At 40.6% G+C, this 21,443-nt stretch overlaps 2 protein-coding genes across 3 annotated transcripts; both read left to right on the plus strand.

Annotated features, from left to right (window-relative positions):
- Positions 1 to 858: 858 nt before the first annotated feature.
- spata7 (spermatogenesis associated 7) lies at positions 859 to 6,146 on the plus strand. The gene is given in 13 exon segments (XM_063908124.1): positions 859 to 1,071; positions 1,696 to 1,752; positions 1,855 to 1,944; positions 2,190 to 2,237; positions 2,729 to 2,832; positions 2,925 to 3,332; positions 3,334 to 3,386; positions 3,515 to 3,560; positions 4,049 to 4,170; positions 4,275 to 4,325; positions 4,490 to 4,567; positions 4,684 to 4,741; positions 4,892 to 6,146. Coding segments are annotated over 13 exon segments (1,788 nt in total). The 5' UTR covers positions 859 to 1,028; the 3' UTR covers positions 5,522 to 6,146.
- A 507-nt stretch (positions 6,147 to 6,653) lies between these two features.
- ptpn21 (protein tyrosine phosphatase non-receptor type 21) lies at positions 6,654 to 21,434 on the plus strand. Of its 2 annotated transcripts, XM_063908700.1 has the most exons (20): positions 6,654 to 6,863; positions 7,651 to 7,949; positions 9,104 to 9,273; positions 9,504 to 9,601; positions 10,634 to 10,701; positions 10,815 to 10,885; positions 11,148 to 11,235; positions 11,333 to 11,421; positions 11,888 to 11,975; positions 12,320 to 12,399; positions 12,519 to 12,626; positions 13,225 to 13,285; positions 13,426 to 13,507; positions 13,633 to 15,158; positions 15,641 to 15,781; positions 17,053 to 17,271; positions 18,172 to 18,300; positions 18,392 to 18,626; positions 19,316 to 19,476; positions 19,563 to 21,434. In XM_063908700.1, exons 2-20 carry the CDS (start codon positions 7,770 to 7,772, stop codon positions 19,689 to 19,691), a joined length of 3,723 nt encoding a protein of 1,240 aa, XP_063764770.1. In that variant the 5' UTR covers positions 6,654 to 6,863; positions 7,651 to 7,769; the 3' UTR covers positions 19,692 to 21,434. The 2 variants fall into 2 exon arrangements, with proteins under 2 accessions (XP_063764770.1, XP_063764771.1); XM_063908701.1 differs by lacking the exon at positions 12,519 to 12,626.
- Positions 21,435 to 21,443: the final 9 nt, after the last annotated feature.

Genomic DNA, 21,443 nt, shown 5'->3' on the forward strand with positions numbered 1-21,443 from the left:
AGATAGATAGATAGATAGATAGATAGATAGATGGATGGATGGATGGATGGATGGATGGATGGATGGATGGATGGATGGATGGATGGATGGATGGAGACAGACAGACAGACAGACAGACAGACAGACAGACAGACAGACAGACAGACAGACAGACAGACAGACAGACAGACAGACAGACAGACAGACAGACAGACAGATAGATAGATAGATAGATAGATAGATAGACTTTATTGATCCCAAATTGGGAAATTCTATTCTTTAATTCTATTATACTATACAGTAATACAATAAATAAATTGACAGTACATTTTAAAATGTAAAAATACCTGCAGTACAAAGACATATCCCAAATAATACACTACTTAAAACACTACGGATAAATTAAAACGATCTATAAAAGAGAGAAAAAAAGGCAGTAACAGAAATATAGATTAATACTCGGCATAGACATATACATGAGATAGTATATCAATTGCAGAAGTTGATGCTAGCCATTATCTCTATTGTCCCCTCTTCTGGATAATGTTTAACTGTACTATTAGGCAGGCAATTATATTCAATTCAGTGCAGGTTTAAAGCCATTGCTGACACAGGGGCTACAGTTCAGATGCAGATTATTTTATTGGTGTATTCATTCAGATATCGTAGTTCTACAGAAATACTCCTAATATTTCTTAAGTATAAATACAAAAGCAAGTAATGTTGATATGTCCAATGTTGTGGATCTGTGAATTCTGAGTTCACTTTTTCCTGTTCAGTGACAGGTGTGTTTTTTATGGGGGTGCGTGTTGTGGTGGTTTGGGGTGTGACTTTCCTTACGCATGAGCGTGATGACGACAGCAATCATAGCAACCAGCATGGCGACGGGGAAGCTTTGCTCCGCCGCTCATCTGCTTATCAACTCGAAGTAGGCTGTTACCTTTACGTTACTTGATTATCTTCTAGCGTTAAAATGTTTGCTTTTAAGGACACTATAGTTTCTGGATGTAACCAAGCTCTGCCGTCGCTGCCCAATAATATTTCTGAAAATGGGATACGCTGAGAGTAACATTACCATGGAATCGAGAATAGGTATGCAACTACTATTAGCATTAGCTAAGCTAGCTGTTTGGCTAGCCGATCAGCTGCAAGAAGCAAATTCAAATTGTGCTTGGGCAGCTAGAAGAAGATCAACTCATGCTAACTCTGTATAAGCTTACTAAGGTGGCCCCACGTTTATGTAGACAATGCTCAGCCCTCTACTAACTTAGTTTATTCTTAAGAGTTTAATTTGCCTATAACACGATGCTCCTGTTAAAGCTAGCTAAAAATAGGTTCATTTATATGGTTTTTATTTACAGTTGAAATTAAATGTATTTCTGTAAACATAAAACACATACCAAAAAAAACCATTAACCAAATGTATTTTGTTATTTTCTGATTAAACTTGATTAATTTATTGTTTGCGTCACGTTTTTGTTGATAAAATATCTCTTCTGAAAAATATTGACATACTACTCATATTAATAACTGAGCTAGAACAGAAATGTGTAAACAGTTTTAGACAAAAAATACTTACCCCGACTAGATGTGATATAATTAATTATAATACATAGAAATTATATTTAAAATATGATAAATTGTCTAGGAAACACATACATAATTCAACAAGTTATAGGATGTTTAACATGTCAATATGCATTTGTGTTCATTTAGGGAGTGTGTCATCTGGAGTGGGCTGCAGTGTGAGAGGACAGACTTTCAAAAGTAACCGTGAGTAATAATATGCACTTGTATTGTCATTTGAAACATTAAAATTAAAGGTTATTTATACAATTAACTACATGTTGTGTGTTTTCTGTCTTGTGTTTTTAGCTTTCTGCCCTCGCTCCTCCAGCAAGTTGACACAGTCCATCGTAAAGGACCACATGGTGTCTCATTACAAAAAGGTTTACTCAGCTAAAGGTGAGCTTCATGGCAGGAAAACATTATGATCATTATAAGATACGATAAGAATTACTTTATTAATCCCAGACTGGGACATTTTTTATATTGAAATTCTATAGAACAAACCACCATGGAAAGCTTTAAACAAGGAAAGCACTTTGTTATTCTGTTTTGAAATGCTCTTTATAAATATATAAAGATGGTTGCTTAATATTGGATTCATCATTTGTTGTGATCTTTCTTATCGTTGCCTTGTTCTGCAGCTGCCATTGATGCCTCAGTACCCAAAAGCCTGATACACAGTGTAAAGTGTAAGTTCAAACGAATCCAAATTAAATTGAAATACACTCGAAACACTGTTTTGCTGCTGAATTTAGGATGTACCTTATATTACTGGGCTTATTTTTTTATTTTTAATATATCTCATTCTAATTTTACTGTCACAATGATATAACCACAAACACTCAGTATTTAATAATTGTGTCTTACTTGTTATCAGAATCAAACACCAAAAAGATTCTCTTTAAACCCAACATTTTGTCCAAGTTCGATCTTTTTCGTAATACAGGCAGATAGTCTGACAGAATCCTCAAGAGGCAATATTGCAATGCAAACACTGATCCTTTTGATCTACATCAAGAGTACAGGATGTAGCTCATCCTTATCTTTACTGGTAAAGTAATGCCCTCCTCTTATGACTGTGCTATAACAACTGCTCTCTTGCCTCTCCCAAACCTTGCAATTAAGTGCAGTGAGTCTTGGCCTATTGTTGACTATTACCTTTTTCGTTTCCTGTTTCCAGACAATGACCAGATCAGACAGGAGCGGTTGAAGAGGGGGGGTCGTCCTCGGTCAGCCAGCTCTCTCTCCCAGAGGAACAGCAGAGCCTCCTGCTCATCTGCCCAGGTAAGAAATCAAGACAGATTCACCAATGTGAATGCTTCATATGATGACTCAGAAGCCAGACATTATTTTAAAACAACATGTTTCCTTTTCAGAGTAGATTATCTGTGCAGTATGATGACAGCCCTTACCTCTGCTCAAGGAGTTCCTCAGTATCCAGCCCAGGGTTCAGCTCCTCCTTCCATGCCAAGGAGATAGTTTATCCATCATATAAAGTCAACAATCTCTCTCATCACATACGGCCAGCATCAGAAAGAAAATACCGTAGTCCTGAGGCAACTTCACACAGAAAGCAGTCAGTGTGTTCACTGGGAGCTTCAGGAGACCACAGTCCCTACAAGTCTTTCCAGGACCCTGTTCAGAAGACTTACGGCGGAGACTTGCTCCAGAAACATTCACAGCACTTTACCCAAGACAAACCCTTCACCCCGAAGACACTGAAGTCAGAAAAGAGTTCATACCTATCACAATATCGCTACTACAGAGCACCCCAGAGGAAAACCTACTCAGGATAGCACCAGCTCAAAATTAATGTGCCAGGAGACATATCATGGAAGGTATGTACCACAAGTCTCAAGGGAAAACAATAGATAAACTGTATGTTTTTAAAAACCTGTTCTTAACCTGTGCAACATGTGTTCCTATGTATAAAAAAATAACTTGGAATTATATATTTTTTATGTAGCACAAAGCCCAAGGAATACACGCAGGAATTCTATGAGCCATTTCAGGTAATTTTGAGGGATTCATTTGATTATTCAGATATGTTTAATACAATAGCAGTATGGTGTCAGCTTATTTTTTGTTAATCAAATAATCGATTCAACCCATGCTTTTGTATTATGATTCAAAGTGTCATTGTTTATGGTTTATCATCGTTTCAATGCTTGCACTGCACTTCCCAAATATCAATGAAGATGTTTAACATGTACATTATGCCTTAGCTTTTATCCCATAATTATTTCCAAGACGATAAAAGCAACATGTTTAGTAATACCAGCACTGACTGAATCAGATTGCATTCTGTGGTACAGAAGCCACATACAAATACTGGTTTATAATTATTTGTTGCTCAATGTTGGTAATAAATCCTTCTGAGGTTTATCATCCCTTTGAGCAAGAAGAACTGAAGTATTTACAGCTACGTTAAACATTTAATCATGAGAAAGCCTTGGCAATATCTAATGTCCCCCTTTTAACCATCCTTTTTGTTTGAAAGGGATTTAATACAGAGCATGAGTGGTCCGAAGAAGAAGTCAATGGCACATATTTCTCTGCGTCGGGACAACAGAGTCGAGCACACAAGAGCAGAGACCATGATATCTTTGACTCCTCATCCAGGTAAAATCATAAATTGTAAATACGATGTTGGATTTTTAACAAAATGTTATACCTTGTGTATTTTCTGTTTAAAGTCCTAAAATAATTTAATTCTCATTTTTTAGGAGCTCACTGGAGGGCGATAAATCTTCCATCATAAAAGGTTTTTCTACAGAGTAAGTTTTCTTTGATAATGTCTAATTCTTTTACAGCTTTTAAATGATATAATAGAATGCTTTTGTCAGATGTATAGGGATTGACAGTACGATCCTTAGTGATTCTTCAGACGTATCAAAAATAATGTGTCTGAAGTTGCTAATTCTAATCTTTTATTTAACAGGGAAGAAGAATTAATGTACCTCGAATTCATTTCTGCTGTAACAGAGGATATATTGTCCAAGGGTCACATATCTGACAGGTCTGTCATGTTTTCCTTGAACTGCTTTATGTTACGTTATTTACATTTACAGGATGGTACTTTTTAATTGGTATATGTTCTCATTTTGATTATATTGTTAAATCATCTGTGTATAGGTTCCTAGACCAGGTGATGAAACGCCATATCGACATGAATCGCCATCAGCTTGATGTGGTTAGTGACTTTTTGCAGAATACCAAATATGTATAGCAAGTCTTTGTTCAATTTTAGGGTTACAGCTTTAAATACAAATTTCAAAATGAAATTGTAAACATTGTCACAAAGGACTTTCCTCTAGGATCTGCTTATTGTTTTTGTTTTTAGGGTAAAATGCGCCACCTTCTGGAAGTGCTGCGTAAAGAGTTTGAAGAGCCATCCAACTTATTCACCTCAAGTACCGAGCTAGAAAAAAAGAAGAATGATCTGGTTGACTCATTCTTGCCATCTGTTGGATCAGGAGGGAAACAAGAAAAGACCAAAACGTACGATGACCTGGTCTCCTATGCATCACTCATTAAATCTTGCGATTTGCCAGATTATGCTGATCCCCTGTTGGTGTCAACACCCTTATGCTCTCCTGGAACGACTGTCGCCTCAGCAGCTGAAACAAACGAAAAGGATGAAGAAGTTCACAATCAGGAAGAAGGCAATTGCTCTCCTTGTCTCAGTGACCATGTTTCTAATACTATGAAAATCAGCGAAGAAGTCCATCAAAATCAAACAGGCGCTACTGAGACAATCAAAGAAGACACCAATGAAAACCATGAATCTACCACCACTGACAGACACCAAGATGAAGTCAGTTATGATGGACAATCTAAAGAACTTGAGGATCTGGGGAGAAGTTTGTCAGAGTCGCTTCATGTTTCCAGCAATAAACACCACAGCGATGAGGAGACTGCCACTGAGCAACATGCACATTCAGTTGCTTCTGTTAGTGATGACGAGTTCTGAGTTTCAGCTGTATTCTAGGATTGAATTCCCTTTTCATATTCTTGTTAACAAGTCAGTGTTTTTTCCAGAGAGAAATTTAATATTTGAATTTTCTGAAAGTATAGTTTTGTATTTATGATTCATGTGTTGTGTTGTCAAACATTTTTACAAGCCTCACCAAAAATGGTGTTGTTATATTCAGAATTTTTTTAATCTTTTTTTTTTACAAAAACAAACAGGTTTGCAAGTAGAGACATGAATTTCTCATTTGGGATATTTTAAAGTGGCCACTTACTGGCCGTAGTGGTTTATCTTCAATTGACCCTCAGACGAATGCTTTAATGTTCTAGATGGTTGCCCTGTAGTATCTAGTAAGATTAGCAAATGTAGCCCATAGCACTGATGTCAGATGTGTGAAATTAGTGGTTTTATTTTTGATTGAGTCGATTGCAGAGTATACATAGTCTAAATGTAGCTACTGTTTATATTTGTTGATTTCCCTCCCAAAAAACAACACTTTTCTTGTTAAAAAAAACAAACATTTTCCAGTGTGTTTGACTTGACATATGCCTCACAGATGTAGCAACTAGGAGTTGATTGTCACCGGAAAGTGTCTTTACAATTGCAATAAATGTCTATTCTTCCAGTTCTGATCCTTGTATACTGGCATTTTATGATTAACAATTTATTACAAGCTGCTAATTATTCGACCTGCAACAAGCGCGGCTATTATTGCCATATTAAGGATTGTTACTTGAGACTTTTGCAAACAATTACAGAGAGGGACTTTATAATCGTTGCAAAATAATTCATGTTTGCGATTACAGCTGTCAGCCGATGTAAAGGTAAACAGACAGGTCAGCGGCCAGCAGTTCCAGGCAGCTGTCCCATTTCTGGCATTTTCACCGCTCGACATTCCAGCGGTGTGATGTCATGGCCCTGAAACCTAAATGTATTCCTCCGCCACGAAGGCACTACAATGCATTTTGAAACGTCTGCTCAAGCAGGTCCATTAAAATGTATAATTTATATGCAATTATTGAAAAGTCAGAGTAACTTCCAACATTTTAATGGGACTTCAAAAATGTTGAAGCACAGTTCTTAGAACTATAGTGCTGCGGAGGTAGACGCTTGTTGCTCTTCCAATCCCAGGAAGCGAAACACGCTTGGAACTTGAGTGAACTGTTGGACCAAGAGGCATGGGTTGCTACGTTAGTTTTGATCCACCAACAAACTACGGACCAGAGGGCTGTCTCTAATTTAGAAACATATCTAAACAGTAGAATGTTCCATTGACCTTGATGGCGGAATCCTTCAGGACTGAATCCTAGTTGGACTACTTTCTTGCATCTGGTGGCTAACGGTAACGTTAACGTTTTTGCCCAAAATATTTACCGGCGACGTCAGCTTCCAAAGGGTGTCGTCTATTTGCTGGAATACAAGTTAGCATGCTAGCATTAAAGCTAAATTGACGCTAGTTGTAGTTAACGGTTAAAGTTAAGGCTGTATCAAAACTACTAACGAAAAGTAGGAAGTTAGAGCGAAAATTACAATACTTGGAATACACATAATTGATTTTAAGTATTGCTAAATCGGTTAAGTTTTAAAGTGGAACCATTACAATAAAATGGATGTATGTTTGAAGTGGAAAGCAGCAGGGATTTTGCAGGGTTGTGTTCAATAGTAGCTTGCTTCGTATTGAATCAGGTTGCGCTTGTCAGTGTATTAGACTATTCACTGGAAGGGTTTTATTTGACCGCAATCGTGAAATATGGCTATACCGCTTTATAGACAATGTAATTTACACAGGTCAGGAGGCTACTTCAAATGGCTGTCAATCGATTTGTTTTTAATCTTATTTTGACAGTGTAAACCTAAAGAACTGACTTGTGATTTGGAAGCAAATTCAGGCCAAGTTGGGTATTTAGAAATAAGTGCCTAATTTAAGAAGATTAGGCTAAGATAAGTCTTGTGTTGTCTGGTCTGGGGTCTGTTTCAGGGTGACAGACTAGCTGTGAAGAAACTGTTGTAATATACTGTTAAGTGATAAGTAACACCCCTACTTTTGTGATTCACCTTTTAACTTATCATCCTATTCCAAGTTCTCTATTTTATATTAGTAATTTTTGTGAATTTATGTCTCTTTTCAGATCTGTCTGTTGATGATGAACCTCATGAGATGTAACATTCACATAGTTTTCGAAGGGACAGCAAGGGGAACTATTTCCCTGGACTAAGTGAAGACCTCCCTCTTGGAAAAGTGTGAAACATGCCCTTGCCATTTGGCTTAAAACTCAAAAGGACTCGAAGGTATACTGTTTCAAGCAAGAGCTGTCTTGTCACCCGGATTCAGCTGCTCAATGGAGAGTTTGTTGAGTTTACACTTTCAGTGGAGAGCACCGGGCAGGAATGTTTGGAAGCAGTTGCTCAGAGACTTGAGTTAAGAGAGGTATGTCTGTTTTTTCATGCAAAACAAGTGCAGATTGTTCTATTTAATATATGGTTATATTTTGGTTACATTCTTACTAGGAATTGGTAAGGAATTCAACAGAAACCAAGATGATCAGTTTGTCGTTGTTTACTCATAACATCTAAAACTTTGTCCTGGTTATGGAATTTGTCAATAACATACTCAGCATTAATATGTAATCACCAACTCATCACACCTATTTGCAAAACATTAGCTTGTTTTGGAAATTTTAAACAAAAGTACCAGCTACATTATTGTTCTGAGTCATAATTATACTAATGCAATGAGCTTCATATCTGCATTTGGTCACATGGTTTTCATGAGCTGAAATAGATGCTGTCATTCTCAGACACAACTCAAATTAACAGTGGAGACTGCTTTATAAACAGGTGTTTTGGCTAGGAACATGCACTCAATGACAGTGTCTGTTATTTGCTGCAAAGTGAGTAGCATGGATACGCATCCAGATGCATTTAGAAGTTTTTCTTGTATTCAGAGCAATAACCATAGTGTTTGTTTTGGATATCATTGGGTTTTTAGGTGCAATCATGTGATTTTTTTTTTATCCATATCTGGGAGAGCATGTCCTGTCACTGTACTTGACTTAGGGATGATATTTACAATCACTCTTCTTTGTTACTATTTTCTCTTCTTCAGGTCATTATTATTTCAGTTTATTAAACAAAAAAAAGTATTAATGTCTGCTTAGTATTAAACAAGAGTTTCCAACCAGTGCTTTTATGTTGGCCATGTTTCTAGTTGTGATTTGAGAGTGGCTGCAAATCACAAAAGCCCTCTTTCAGCTAATGTGTCTTTGTTAAACAGCAAGCCTATAGGCGTTACTTTTCTTACCAGTGTTTATTGTGAGATGTTCAGGCAGTCACAAGACTGTACAGGGACTGCCAACAGACAATAAATCTGGGAACGTTTGCAATGGTTGAGTTTACTGGTCTTCATAAGTGTTGAATATAATGTGCAGTATTGCTCGAAAGCAGTCACTTAATATTGTCCTGCAGTTTGTTATCTTTGGGGTTTCGCACTGATAGTGAAACCTAAATTGTTGTGCAAAATGTCAGGATTTCTTTGGTCACAGTATGCCTTGGGTGTGATGTTTTTGCTTCTCTCCTTGTTAGATAACATTCTTCAGCTTGTGGTACTTCAACAAGCAGAACCAGCAGAGATGGATCGACTTGGAAAAGCCGCTGAAAAAGCAGCTGGACAAGTATGGGCTGGAGCCCACCGTTTACTTTGGAGTCGTGTTTTACATACCCACTGTCAACCAACTGCAACAGGAGATCACAAGGTGATTTTTAGTCAGTGGTACGAGGTCTCTTGTACTAGGTCTACTAGGTTTATTAAATACTTTTCAGGTTAAGGTGGCCACACTTGTAAACAAGATGAATGTTTATAGTGATTTATTTTTACCTATGTCTGTTTTAATACACTAATCCATGCAGAGCAGCCAATTTCCTTTTTGCGTTTTCGGGTGCTTGTTTATCCCCCCCAGAAGTAACCGTCTCTTCTTCTCCACAGATATCAGTATTACCTACAGATGAAGAAGGATGTTCTGGAGGGCAGGATCTCTTGCTCAATAGAACAAGCTATTCGTTTAGCTAGCCTGGCAGTGCAAGGTAAATAAATGATTGCTACCAATCGAGAAAAGAAACAGAGGTTTGACCAGCCTGGTGTTTCCTGACATAAAGCCTCAGCAAAACTTGTAATTTTAAACATGTACAGGCGGCTTTTGCTAGTTCATGTCTTTTTCCACAAAAATGTAAAAAAACAAAACTTGAATTTAGGTTGGTGTTTGTTCCAAACCACATCACTTTTTATAATCGTGTTTCAATAACCTGCTGCCAATTACCAAAAGCTCACGTCAAACTAATTTCAATATCTTATCCAACATTTTTGTGATTATTTTATTATTCCACACCTAACAAGCACCATTAAATCTCAACCAGCCTATTAAATGGGTCAGTGGTGTGTTTTTGTATGAATGTAAACTCCCCTTGCAAGAGCTTTAGCCCTGACACGTCCTCCCATTTCTGGCCAGCCCGAAGAATCTCAAACACTGCTGGCAAAGTTAAATCAGGCTCTGCAACGTACTGGCCTGGGTGCTGGAATAGCACAGCCTCTGAGATCACTTACTGCTGCAGCCATGTTCAAATGACTGACCAGCATGCATGATGTGCATTTTAAGAAAAGCAGTGAGAAACATCTACCAAGTGTCCTTAAGATAAGACACTGCTCAAGTTGTCATGCAGACTTTGCATTCGTGCTTTAAATGTGCAGTGTGCAGTTCCTTGTTTTGTCCCGGGCTGGGGTATGTTAGAGTGAAGGGCAGTTATAGCATTTTAGCAGTGCTGATTCCTGGGAAAGCCAACATAGTTGTGAATGTTGCCAGCTGACAGCCTGAAACTGGGAACAGCTTCGGACTTCTACGTTGTCAGACGCTAAAGCAATCCCCCTTTCTTTACAAACGGGCCCCTCCTCTCCTAAAATTAGTTGCACTGCAGCTTTCCAAGAGGCATTACAGCATTCTGCGATCCGTGAATGTCTATTTAGGCTTATACTCTATGCAGAAATGGACATGTAATGGAGTTTATTCAGAGCGCAGTGTTATGCAGAGTTTGCTCATTAAGTCTGTCTTTTTTTGTACACAGCTGACTTTGGAGACTTCAATCGATATGATTCCCAAGATTTCCTGCAGAAGTTTGCGCTGTTCCCTATTGTAAGCATTTTATTTTGTTTTGGATAATAAGTGAGATGAAATAAATTGTAGCTGTTGTGGTCGTATTTGTTTTCAATACCAGAATTGTATCAATCCTGACTCTGTCTCTGCAGGACTGGATCCAGGATGAGCGAGTGCTTGAAGAGGCCACTCAGAAAGTGGCTCTTCTTTATCAGTCCTTCAGGTGAGCATCAGCCGGCCTGTACTGTGTGTGGCTACACAGACAAACAGCTTTGCATTTTGTGCAGACAAACACAGTCCTTTCACATCTATAAAGCCTCTCAACCTTTGTATTATCTTTTTAAATTTAGATTCATGTAGAATTCTACTAAGGCCATACAGTTAGTAGCATGACTTTATGCATTGTTGCTACTTAGTGTTTCTTTCTTGGTGTTTCTGTAGGTCAATGGGTTTTGATGATTGTTTTGTCCTGTTATCTTTTCCAGGGGTTTATCAGCCCCCGAGGCAGAGATGTTGTACATGCAGGAGGTGGAGAAAATGGAAGGATATGGTCAGGAAAGCTATCAAGCCAAGGTAGGTTATCACGATCCTTTAATCCCTGACAGCTCAAACATTGAAGAACCTCTAATTATGTGCTGAATGTCTTTATCCTCTCCTTGCATCTAAACAGGACAGTACAGGCACAGATGTTTCCATGGGGTCGTGCCTCGATGGAATCTTTGTCAAGCATAAAAATGGCAGGCCGCTTCTTTTATTTAGGTAAGTCTAGACAGAAATAGTTTACATTGTTATATGTTCTAAATAATCTTTACTTGTAACGGTGAAGAATAAAACGTTATAAATGGGGATTCTGATCAGTCATTGTTTTGAATCAGTCAGTATGAAGTGAGTACAGCTCACAGCTATTCTTAGGTGAGGTAGTCTCCTTTTTATGTTCCTTAATGCTTTCCAGATCTTAATGTGGCCCAAGATGAATGAGTCAAGTAAAGTAATATTGTATAATAAGGATTGTGGGAGCATTATCTGTCTGTCTAGTGAGTAGGTGTCCATTCTTGACCTTTCTGAACTGTGTCTATCCACATACCTTATTTCATCGACTCCCACATGCATTGCTGGAGCAGTGCAGTTTCTGTAAAAATGCCACAAAGTGTTGTGACAGCCATGACATCATGTGTTTTTCTTTTCCCTCTCTCTCTCTGCCACTGCGCTTTAAATGGCTGCGTAGGTGGAATGAAATTAACAACATGAGTCATAACAGGTCCTTCTTTGTCCTGGAGCTCACCAACAGAGAAGAGAGTGTCCAGTTCCAGACCGTAAGTCTTTGCTGCCATTGCACCATGTCCTCTCTGCCCGTCCCCAGAGACATTTCAGCCACTCATTGGATTTGGCTAAATTAGAAATGGCCATGGTCAGGGAGCTTAGCATCAGCTAGTCTGAACAAAGCACCTGTGTTTGTGTGTGGGTGTGGCTGCTACTGGGGATGTTTGGGTATGTAACTCGTGTGTTGGCCATAGTCACATACCATTAGCCGAAACTCAATGTAGCAAGTATTTGATAGCATACAGAGGAGCAACTTTACATGGAGAACTAAGCAAACACAACCTTTGTACCATTTGTCTTAACATCTAATGACTTTTCTTTTCTTTGTTTACTCTAGGAAGACATGGAAACCTCCAAATACGTGTGCCGGATGTGTCTGGCCAGACTCAAGTTTTATAAGATAAACAAGAGTAGCCTGTAAGTGTTTTTTTTAACATGTCTAGGCTAGTTCCTGTCTCTTTGTTCCTTGTGGTCTCGTGCATGTGTCTCCTCTTCGGTGTAGCCTCACGTCTATCCTCCTCTCCTCCTCTCTTCAGAGAGGAGTGTGACCCCCTGCCTTCTGAGGGCTCCCAGAAGTCCCTTCTTACTCTATCCTTTCCTCGCTTTCCAATGCTCTCTCGTCCCTCTCTGCCTTCTAATAAGGGGTGAGCAACACAATCAGCCCCACCTATAATATTTTGCATACAGCTGTTTGGCATGTGCCAAAACCAATCCCTTTTTGATTGTCTAGAAAACAATTCAACAAAAAACAAACTGTTCTTTTTAGCTGAAAGGCCTTGGGTTGTAAAATTGTAGTGACCTTTAATCAAAATAAAGAGGATCTTTAAGGTTGCTTTAAATCTTGGCATTACCATCGGTTGTTCAGTATTTGGTCTTACAGTAATTCCTTTAGTTTTGCGTTTATCTGATATTTAAAGTCCTACATTTTCTAAGTGTCTTATTTTATTAAGTTTCTGTTTAGCTTCATGTGTTGAGAAAATATTCTAAACACAGAAATGTGCTTTGTTTACGAGTAAATCCAAATAAAAACACATTGCATGACTCCTCTCTTACACCATGTGCGCTGGTCTACCTTTAAATAATGTGGAAAATGTTGCATGGTGTTCTGGAGAAGAGTTGAGCAATGTGTTTTTAAGTTTGAACTTGACCATTTCTGCAGCTTGCTGTGTCTGCGAGGAAAAAAAGCTTTTAAAAAATATACTTGAAATAGTAATAGTAATTCACTTTTGTTTTTCCCACCAGCCAAACCCAGCCTGCAGTTGTGAACCCAGTCAGACGGAGGTCCTCTACTCGAATTTCTCTGGTAATGTCAATGCACATATTTTCCTTAGGATTTTCTAGCTTGCCGCTCAGAACACGATGTATTTTCCAATAAGAAGTTATTTTTAATCATTTTTTCAGATCATATGAGCTGTCGCTGAATTCCTCTCTTGTTTTTTTCAGCCAAAGCCTCAGGCCTACATGATGCCCCATTCACAAATGCACTACAATGGTCATTTCACAGAGCCTTACACGTCATCACAAGGTAATGACTGAAAAGAAGCGCACTAGATGGCATTAAACTTTAAGGATTTTCATTCAACTAAATTAAGTTAATGTTGGTTGTTTGTAATCCATGTAAGGATGTCTTTTTCATTTGCTTTCTCACAGACAACCTGTACATGAACAATCAGAACGGTTATTACTACCACTCCCAGACCAGCCTGGACTGCTCCCCTCTGGAATACAGCAGCGGAGGGCGTTTACGCAACGGCAGCGTGTACAGCGCCCACAGCACCAGCTCTCTGACTAATCCCCAGCACTACCTTCAGCCCTCACCCATGTCCTCCAACCCCTCCATCACGAGCGACATCACCAGGCCCGACTATGTCCCCTCACATCGCCACAGCGCGCTCATCCCGCCGTCCTACCGCGCCACCCCGGATTACGAGACAGTGATGCGTCAGAAGAACCGGGGAGCAGGATTAGGGATGCTTTCCTCTCAAGACCATCGACAGAGCCACTCCATGAGGAACCTGAACATTGGTAACTCATACGCCTACAGCAGACCAGACCCTCTAGTTTACAGCCAGCCAGAGATCAGAGGAGAGCACGGCGGGGCAGCCCCACACCATCACTATCCCTTCCATCTGGGCTCCAGCTTCCACAGCCCCTCTCCATACCCCTACCCTACAGAGAGGAGGCCCGTAGTGGGGGCGGTCAGCGTCCCCGAGCTCACTAATGTCCAGTTTCAACAGGCACAGGAGTACCCCGCCCCTAACATCATGAGAACACACGTGTACCGACCACCTCCGCCCTACCCGTACGCCCACCCTCGGCCTGCTAACAGCACACCTGACCTGTCGCGTCACCTCTACGTCAGCAGCAGCAACCCAGACCTGATCATCACCAGGCGCGTGCATCACTCGGTCCAGACTTTCCAGGAGGACAGCCTGCCCGTGGCCCACTCCTTACAAGAGGTGTCGGAGCCTCTTTTCAGCGGCCCTCCACAGAGACACCCGTACCACGCTCAGAAGCGGAACTCCATTGAGATCGCTGGATTAGCGCACAGTCTGGAGGGGATGAGGGTGAAGGAGCGCACCGTGTCTTCCTCAGCAGCCGATTCCGTCACGCCCCCTCCCGCTCTGCGCAGTGGTCGCTCTCAAGGCTCTCATCTCGACGTGTTTTTGGAACGCATAAAGACCGATGACAGGGCCGACATTAAGGAGGACGTGCGGTACGGACACAAGAAGTCCCTTTCAGACGCCACCATGCTGGTTCACAGCAGTGGTGAAGAGGAGGAGTTCGAGGAGGACAGTGGACGTCACACTCCACTTTCCCAGGATGCACTAGAAGCTGTTCCCGAGCAGCCGCCACAAAAGCACGTCAGTTTGACATCTCTGTCTTCTCTGACGCAGCAGCAACAAATTCCCATCGAGCCGCCTCCTGCATATCCCATAGGCTCCTCTCTTGACCCCTCTATAACCAGCTCCTTGGCTTACAAAGTTCCCCCCCTGATCCAGGAGGGCGAGCCTCTCTACCTGCTGTCGGATTTACGACAGCCCAGAATAATGCCTTCAGTCTCAGAGGGAGACCTGAGTGGCCAGGCTAAGCAGAAGACTAAAAAAGACTTCAAGAAGAGGCCTGTGTCTGATGTGCCTGCCGGGAAGAAAACAGTGGAAGGATTGCCCCCTCCGGTGAGTGCTGTTCCCAGTAGCTAATAATCCTTATGATATTTAGATATTTCCCCAGGCCACCTGTTGTTATAGATATAATATTTCTCTAGACTTCTGTGTTTGAAATGGGCATTAAAGCAAGTGTTTGTTTGTACTTGCCATACCAGAGAAAACTCAGTCCAGGTAAGCAAAAAAAAAACAGCTCCGAGCTTTCTGTAAAAGTGTTTTGTTCTCAGACTCACATGAGTAACCATCAAGATAACCTAAGGAAGTCTGCACATTGTGTTAGAGGCAGTTTCAGGGGCCAGCTCAATGACGTAAGCCAGCTCCCTCTGACACTATGACTAAGAATGCAGTTGGACTACATTGTAGAAACCGGCCAGGTGACATTCACTGAGCAAACACCCAGTGAGGCAGCGTTGTTCCGTCCCTCTCGTATGCTTACTCCCTCGCCGCGACGCAACAAGCTCACTTTCTCTGTCTCCTCTCTGTTGTCACATCAGGGCATGAAGAAAGGAGCCAGGTCAGAGGTGAAGAAGATGGGCCCTCTGAAAGTGGCTCATCTAAATGGCCTGTCAGTGTCAAGGCAGCCGATGCACGAGGAGGTGAAGGATGAGCCTGAGAGAGCATCCAATGACGAGAGGGTAGGACTGTGGATCTTTTTCAATGATTTGCTTCTTGACAGACAGAGTTACAAATCAAAATAAAGAGTAGTTGGGTGTATTTAGGCAATGGAAAGCTAAGATATGTGAGATGTGTTGTATTATCGTGTCCATGGAGAAGATAAAGCTCATTAGCAGGTCCTACTGTTGGTGTTTTTATTAACCTGCTGGTAGGTGAGGCCTTGTTTTATACAGGTAAATGAGGGACAGTGTTTTGTCAATGTTGTTCTGGAGGTTAAAAAACAGCTGAACCTGTCAGCCTTGTTCATCTTGATGCTAGCTGCTTTGACACTGATGGTAAATGTACACTTCCAAAGGTAATTATAGGGTTGATAAAGTGATCTGTGAGCATACAGTAGATCCCTAAATGTCACATACACACAAGGATAGTTGAAAAAATATGAACAGTACGTATAACTAACTTGTTGTTTATGTAGTAATCATTTCTACATGGCGGTTGTGTGCATGCTCCTTTTATCTATTGAATGAATCCATCTCCTTCTGTCATCTGTGTATTCACAACACTCCACTACGGCAAATCTGTACTTTCACATGACATTTATTGCATCTCTCTTTAGTGTTTTGAAAGATTCCAGAGTAACTAAGCAAGAATAGCGCTAAATAGTTTAAGCTCTAAAAGATTTGTCCAAAAAAATGAGTGTTTTTAAAGGTTTTAAATGGATGTGCGGCCAAATTAGATGTTGTTTAATTAGCTGCAACACGGTGAGGTTCTTGGGGCTCAACTTCGGAACTTATAGGCAACAACCACATTTGTTCTTGACTATCCAGAATCCAACATTCGGTACTTAAGGAGTAGATTGCAATAGCATGACCCACAAAATCATGCAGCATGCTTAAGTCCAGATCTGATAATGCTGGGTTTAGAACATGTTTAAGCTACACCCAGCCATTAATACCACTCACAACTGAAAGCTACGTCCTCTTAAGGCGAGCACAGCTCCGAATAGTTCTTCAGGAATAGAGCTACAGTCATAGGAAGTTACACACAAAAGAGCTGCTGAGTGTGCATCAGTCACTCTTTCTAATGTGGGATTTTAACATTGTTTACTTGTTTTTGAATAATCAAAATATTGTTTTTGAAAATGTGTCACTGCGGATACAGATTTAATTCTGTCCAATTATACTGACATCATTTATGTATATGGAATTGGAATTGGGAGTCCTAATAGGGGGAAGTTGCGTATGAGTCAGGACTGCCTCACCCATTGTTTCCTGTGCCTTGTGTGTGTCAGTGTAAAGTGCTGGAGCAGCATATGGAGAGGGGGGAGCTGCTGAAGGAGTACGAGAGCATCCCGAAGCGTCGCCCGGGAGGGGAGTGCTCCATCGCCCAGCTGCCGGAGAGCGGAGACAAAAACCGCTTCCAGGACGTCCTGCCTTACGATGACACCCGAGTGGAGCTGGTTCCCACTAAAGAGAACAACACAGGATACATCAACGCGTCACATGTCAGGGTAAGTCGTGCAGGTCACCTTGTCTCCTGACCTATCACGTGTTCCTGATTTTGTTTCGTAATGAGGAAAACAAAGCCCCAACACATCCAGCAGAAATGTTTGCTCGTGGTGATCAGCAAGGAGTTTTGCTGACACAGCTGTTTTGGTCTTGTTTATTTGTCTTTCTATGAATGAAGGGTTGGGTCATAATGGCAAAAATCAATCTGCATTGGTACGTCAATACAACAGGCTGATAAGCTTTCCAGAAAATCCATTTACCTACTAAAGAAACAACCTACCATTATGTCATCTACATGTGATGGCAGTGTTCCCACAATACTGACTGGAGCATCACAGCGACAGAGCGAAGGAATACATTTCAAAACCATGCCGCTGCCTTTAGAAAATTCAAATTCAATTTGGCTTTTCAATGCAAAGACTATTTGTTCCTTCTTTTTTAAATTTGAGATCAAGAGCGGTGTTATGTGTTTGAACAGCTGTTCCTATGTAGCTGCTTCTCGACCACTCCGGAAAATCACACGCAGAAACATGCTGTCAGTGCATGGAACTACTTGGAATTAAGAAGGGCCTGCTTTAAATACAGGACTTGTGAGTGACTGATGAATATAACTCAGTAATTGCTTGGCAAGAGTAAGTTGTTAGAGTGCAACTGATGTTGAGCCCCTCGTAAGCATGGTAACACTACATTCTCTCTGTCTTGAGAATTACAAGGTCTGAAACAAACACCAGCAAAGTCCAGCTCTGATAACAGACACCATGACTCTGTTTTTTTGGCTGCTGCTTTGTCTCAATTAATCATCAAATCTCTGACACAACTGAAAAAACGTTACTGCTTCTGCTACTGCTGTTTCTGATGAGTACCTGTGTCTGAAAACATATTCTTGTCTCCTTTCTCATCAGATAAAGGTGAATGGGCAGGAGTGGAGCTACATAGCGACGCAGGGTCCAATGTCGAACACGTGTCCTGACTTCTGGCAGATGGTGTGGGAACAGGGTGTCTCCATCATCGCCATGGTCACTGCAGAAGAGGTGCGATTTCATATCACTGGCTCCACATTTTCTTCACTCCTCATCATTACCTCGATTTACCTTTTTTGTATGTCCTCTCTTCACCCTTCAGGAGAGCGGCCGGGAAAAGAGCTTCCGTTATTGGCCCCGACTCGGCTCTCGTCACAACACGGTGACGTACGGCCGCTTCAAGATCACCACGCGCTTCCGCACAGAGTCCGGCTGCTACGCCACTACCGGGCTGAAGATCAAACACCTCCTGACGGGCCAGGAGAGGACCGTCTGGCACCTGCAGTACACTGACTGGCCCGACCACGGCTGCCCAGAGGACTTCAAAGGCTTCCTCAGTGAGTGGATCTATATCCCTTTATCCTTTATGGTCGTCATGCTTTCATGTTCAGATATCGAGCGGGAGGACTGAACATGTGAGGGCATTGGTGGCAACGTTAGTTTGACCTAGTGCCATAATAGGTCAGTTTTGATGATAATTGGGTTAATAAAACTCTCCTATAAAATGTTACTCTATACATTGGCCTCATTCATATGAATATGCATTGTTCCCACGCCCTTGAATTGTGAATGTGAGGGCACACGTGCCTTTAATGCTTTTGATAAGAGTAATACAGACATGGGTCATTGAAAGTGCCTGGATTTTTAAATATTTTTTTTAAAACAAGAAGTCCAACTTCTGTTTTCTTTTACTAAGCTTAAGTATAGAGGCCATGTTCCAATGTCTGCATGTGTCTACCACAGTTGCATCAATGTAACATGCGTCACCTGCCTTAAAAAAAGTGTGACATGCTATTGCTTACTGTAAATATGTTCAGTGTTGTAACAGTATTAACCTTGATCAGTGTCCCAAACAACCCTGTCTTTGAATTTAGGCTAATAGAGCCCAGAGAGTCCTTGAAAAGTATTTTAATGGAAGTGTTTGGATAGTATTGGAACTCTCTAAGAAAGTTACAAGGTAGATTTTTATTGGATGTATTTAGTTATTGTGTACCTAATTAAAATCGGTGTACTCGTGTTTCTGCAGCGTACCTGGAGGAGATCCAGTCTGTGAGGAGACACACCAACAGCATCAGTGACCCAAAGAACACCAACCTGCCGGTGCTGGTGCACTGCAGCGCTGGAGTGGGCCGCACCGGTGTGGTCATCCTGTCTGAGGTCATGATCGCCTGTCTGGAGCACAATGAGGTAACATCCCCACTCAAATTGTGACCTCATCTGGGGTCAATATTCCTTCTACGTCTCTTTCATACTAACGGTCCGTCTTGTTTCAGGCGCTGGATGTTCCAAAGTTCCTGTCAAAGCTGCGTCAGCAGAGGATGATGATGGTTCAGACTTTATCTCAGTACACCTTCATCTACAAGGTCATCATCCAGTACCTCCGCAATTCCAGGCTCATATGAGTGTTTGTACAACCCTCCGCACACACCATCATTACAGGTTATTGTAGGGTGGGGTTTGCTCCAGGTTTATGCCAAACTGCACTGGGATGAAGAAGCAGCTGTATGAATCTGCTCACTGTAGCGCTCTGTGGACTCTGATAGGTCAAGGCGAGGCTGAAGGAAGGATGTGTGGATGCGCAACAAAGAAGCGATGCGACACGAAGGAGCATAAAGACTAACGACCTGCCTCTAAACAGTATTATATATATTATTTTTTACATACAATATTGCTTAATAAAGCCCAGCACTTTTACAGTACTTAGCTGTACATGATGAACCAATGTTAAGCTGCATTATAAAAACATCTTTATCATAGATGGGTATAAAAGAAGGAGGACATTGGTTCTGATAATGAAGGATGTTTCTTTAAGTAATGAAGGGATAAAGAGCTAAAATATCACGTGTCTCATATGAAGGTTTATTTCAGGGTTCAGGTGGATTTGAACTTCATCAGTGGCATGTGGCGGTGCAGAGTACCTGCATTTAATTTAATAGGAATATAGAATTACATTAAACAGATGATACCGGACAGTCTGATTCGGTTGCGTTACTGAGCAATTTGTATGGTTAAAAAAGCCTTTAACCCACCAAACGTTATCAAAACAATCTCATATATCCAGAGATGGATGGGAGACAAAGGATTGATGGGTTGAGAAGCAGGTGGGAGGCAAAAGTAACATTGGATAAATCATTTTGTACTGTTCATTATTTTTTTACATTGAGAAATCTGAGTGCTGTTGCAAGATCAAGCTATTTTAAGATGTTATTACAAGACAAAGTGCCTCAATATCTGCCTCTAAAAAGGAATATTATTGCATAATAAGAAGGACATGTATTAGTTTTCTTACTGTGTAATTTAATGCTTGTTTGATTGCAGTGATTTTTTTTTTTACCGCAAATCAATACATTTTAGAGACAAATAATGCAAACAAGGATCACCATACTTCTTTCATTTGGTTCATACCCTTATTGTGCCTTTGTTTAATTATTGAATACTTTCAAATGGAGCAGTGGGGCCATTTGACAGTATTGAGAAACTGTGCGTTATGGCTGTGATGCTCAGTGACACTTGGACATCCTGACTGCTTTTTTAAAAACCTATTCTTCCTTCTGTTACAAATAGCATCCGGACTTTCAATGAACACTTTTTTCCTGCTGGAGCTACAGAGTATTCACAGCCAATTCTGAAGTTTACCTGTACAGAAACACTGCATACAGGCAAAGTTTACATGAAGTCAAATATCTTTTTAGCAATGAGAAATATTTTGCCTTTATTATCTATAGGCACCAACTTAATTTATAATGTGGCCAAAGTGATTTTTAACGCCTTATTTGTCTTACCTTGTTGACACGTGGGCAGTGATCTAACTTAACTGGAGAAAAACTCATCTTGACTGAAGTTGAGATGAGTTTAACTGGATCTTTTGAAATGCCCGCATGAATTTGCTTCAGGTTTTTGGTTTTAAGATACTGAATGAGTCTTAGTGTGGAGCCTGAAGAGTGATGTTTGATGCCAAGGTGTAACTGTGTTGTCCATGTACAGGTATGTTGTTCATAATGTACACAATGTAAAATTCTGCTTTTATGAATATTGGTTATTGTACAAACTGTATAAACTATCTATTGAATAAGAAATGGTATGCCATTTGAAAAAAAAGAAATGTAGAAAATCTTTTCAGCCAAGAATAAATATTTGGAAATAAATCGCTTCTC

This window comes from Eleginops maclovinus, chromosome 19 (assembly GCF_036324505.1).
Source record: "Eleginops maclovinus isolate JMC-PN-2008 ecotype Puerto Natales chromosome 19, JC_Emac_rtc_rv5, whole genome shotgun sequence".
Classification (NCBI taxonomy): domain Eukaryota; kingdom Metazoa; phylum Chordata; class Actinopteri; order Perciformes; family Eleginopidae; genus Eleginops; species Eleginops maclovinus.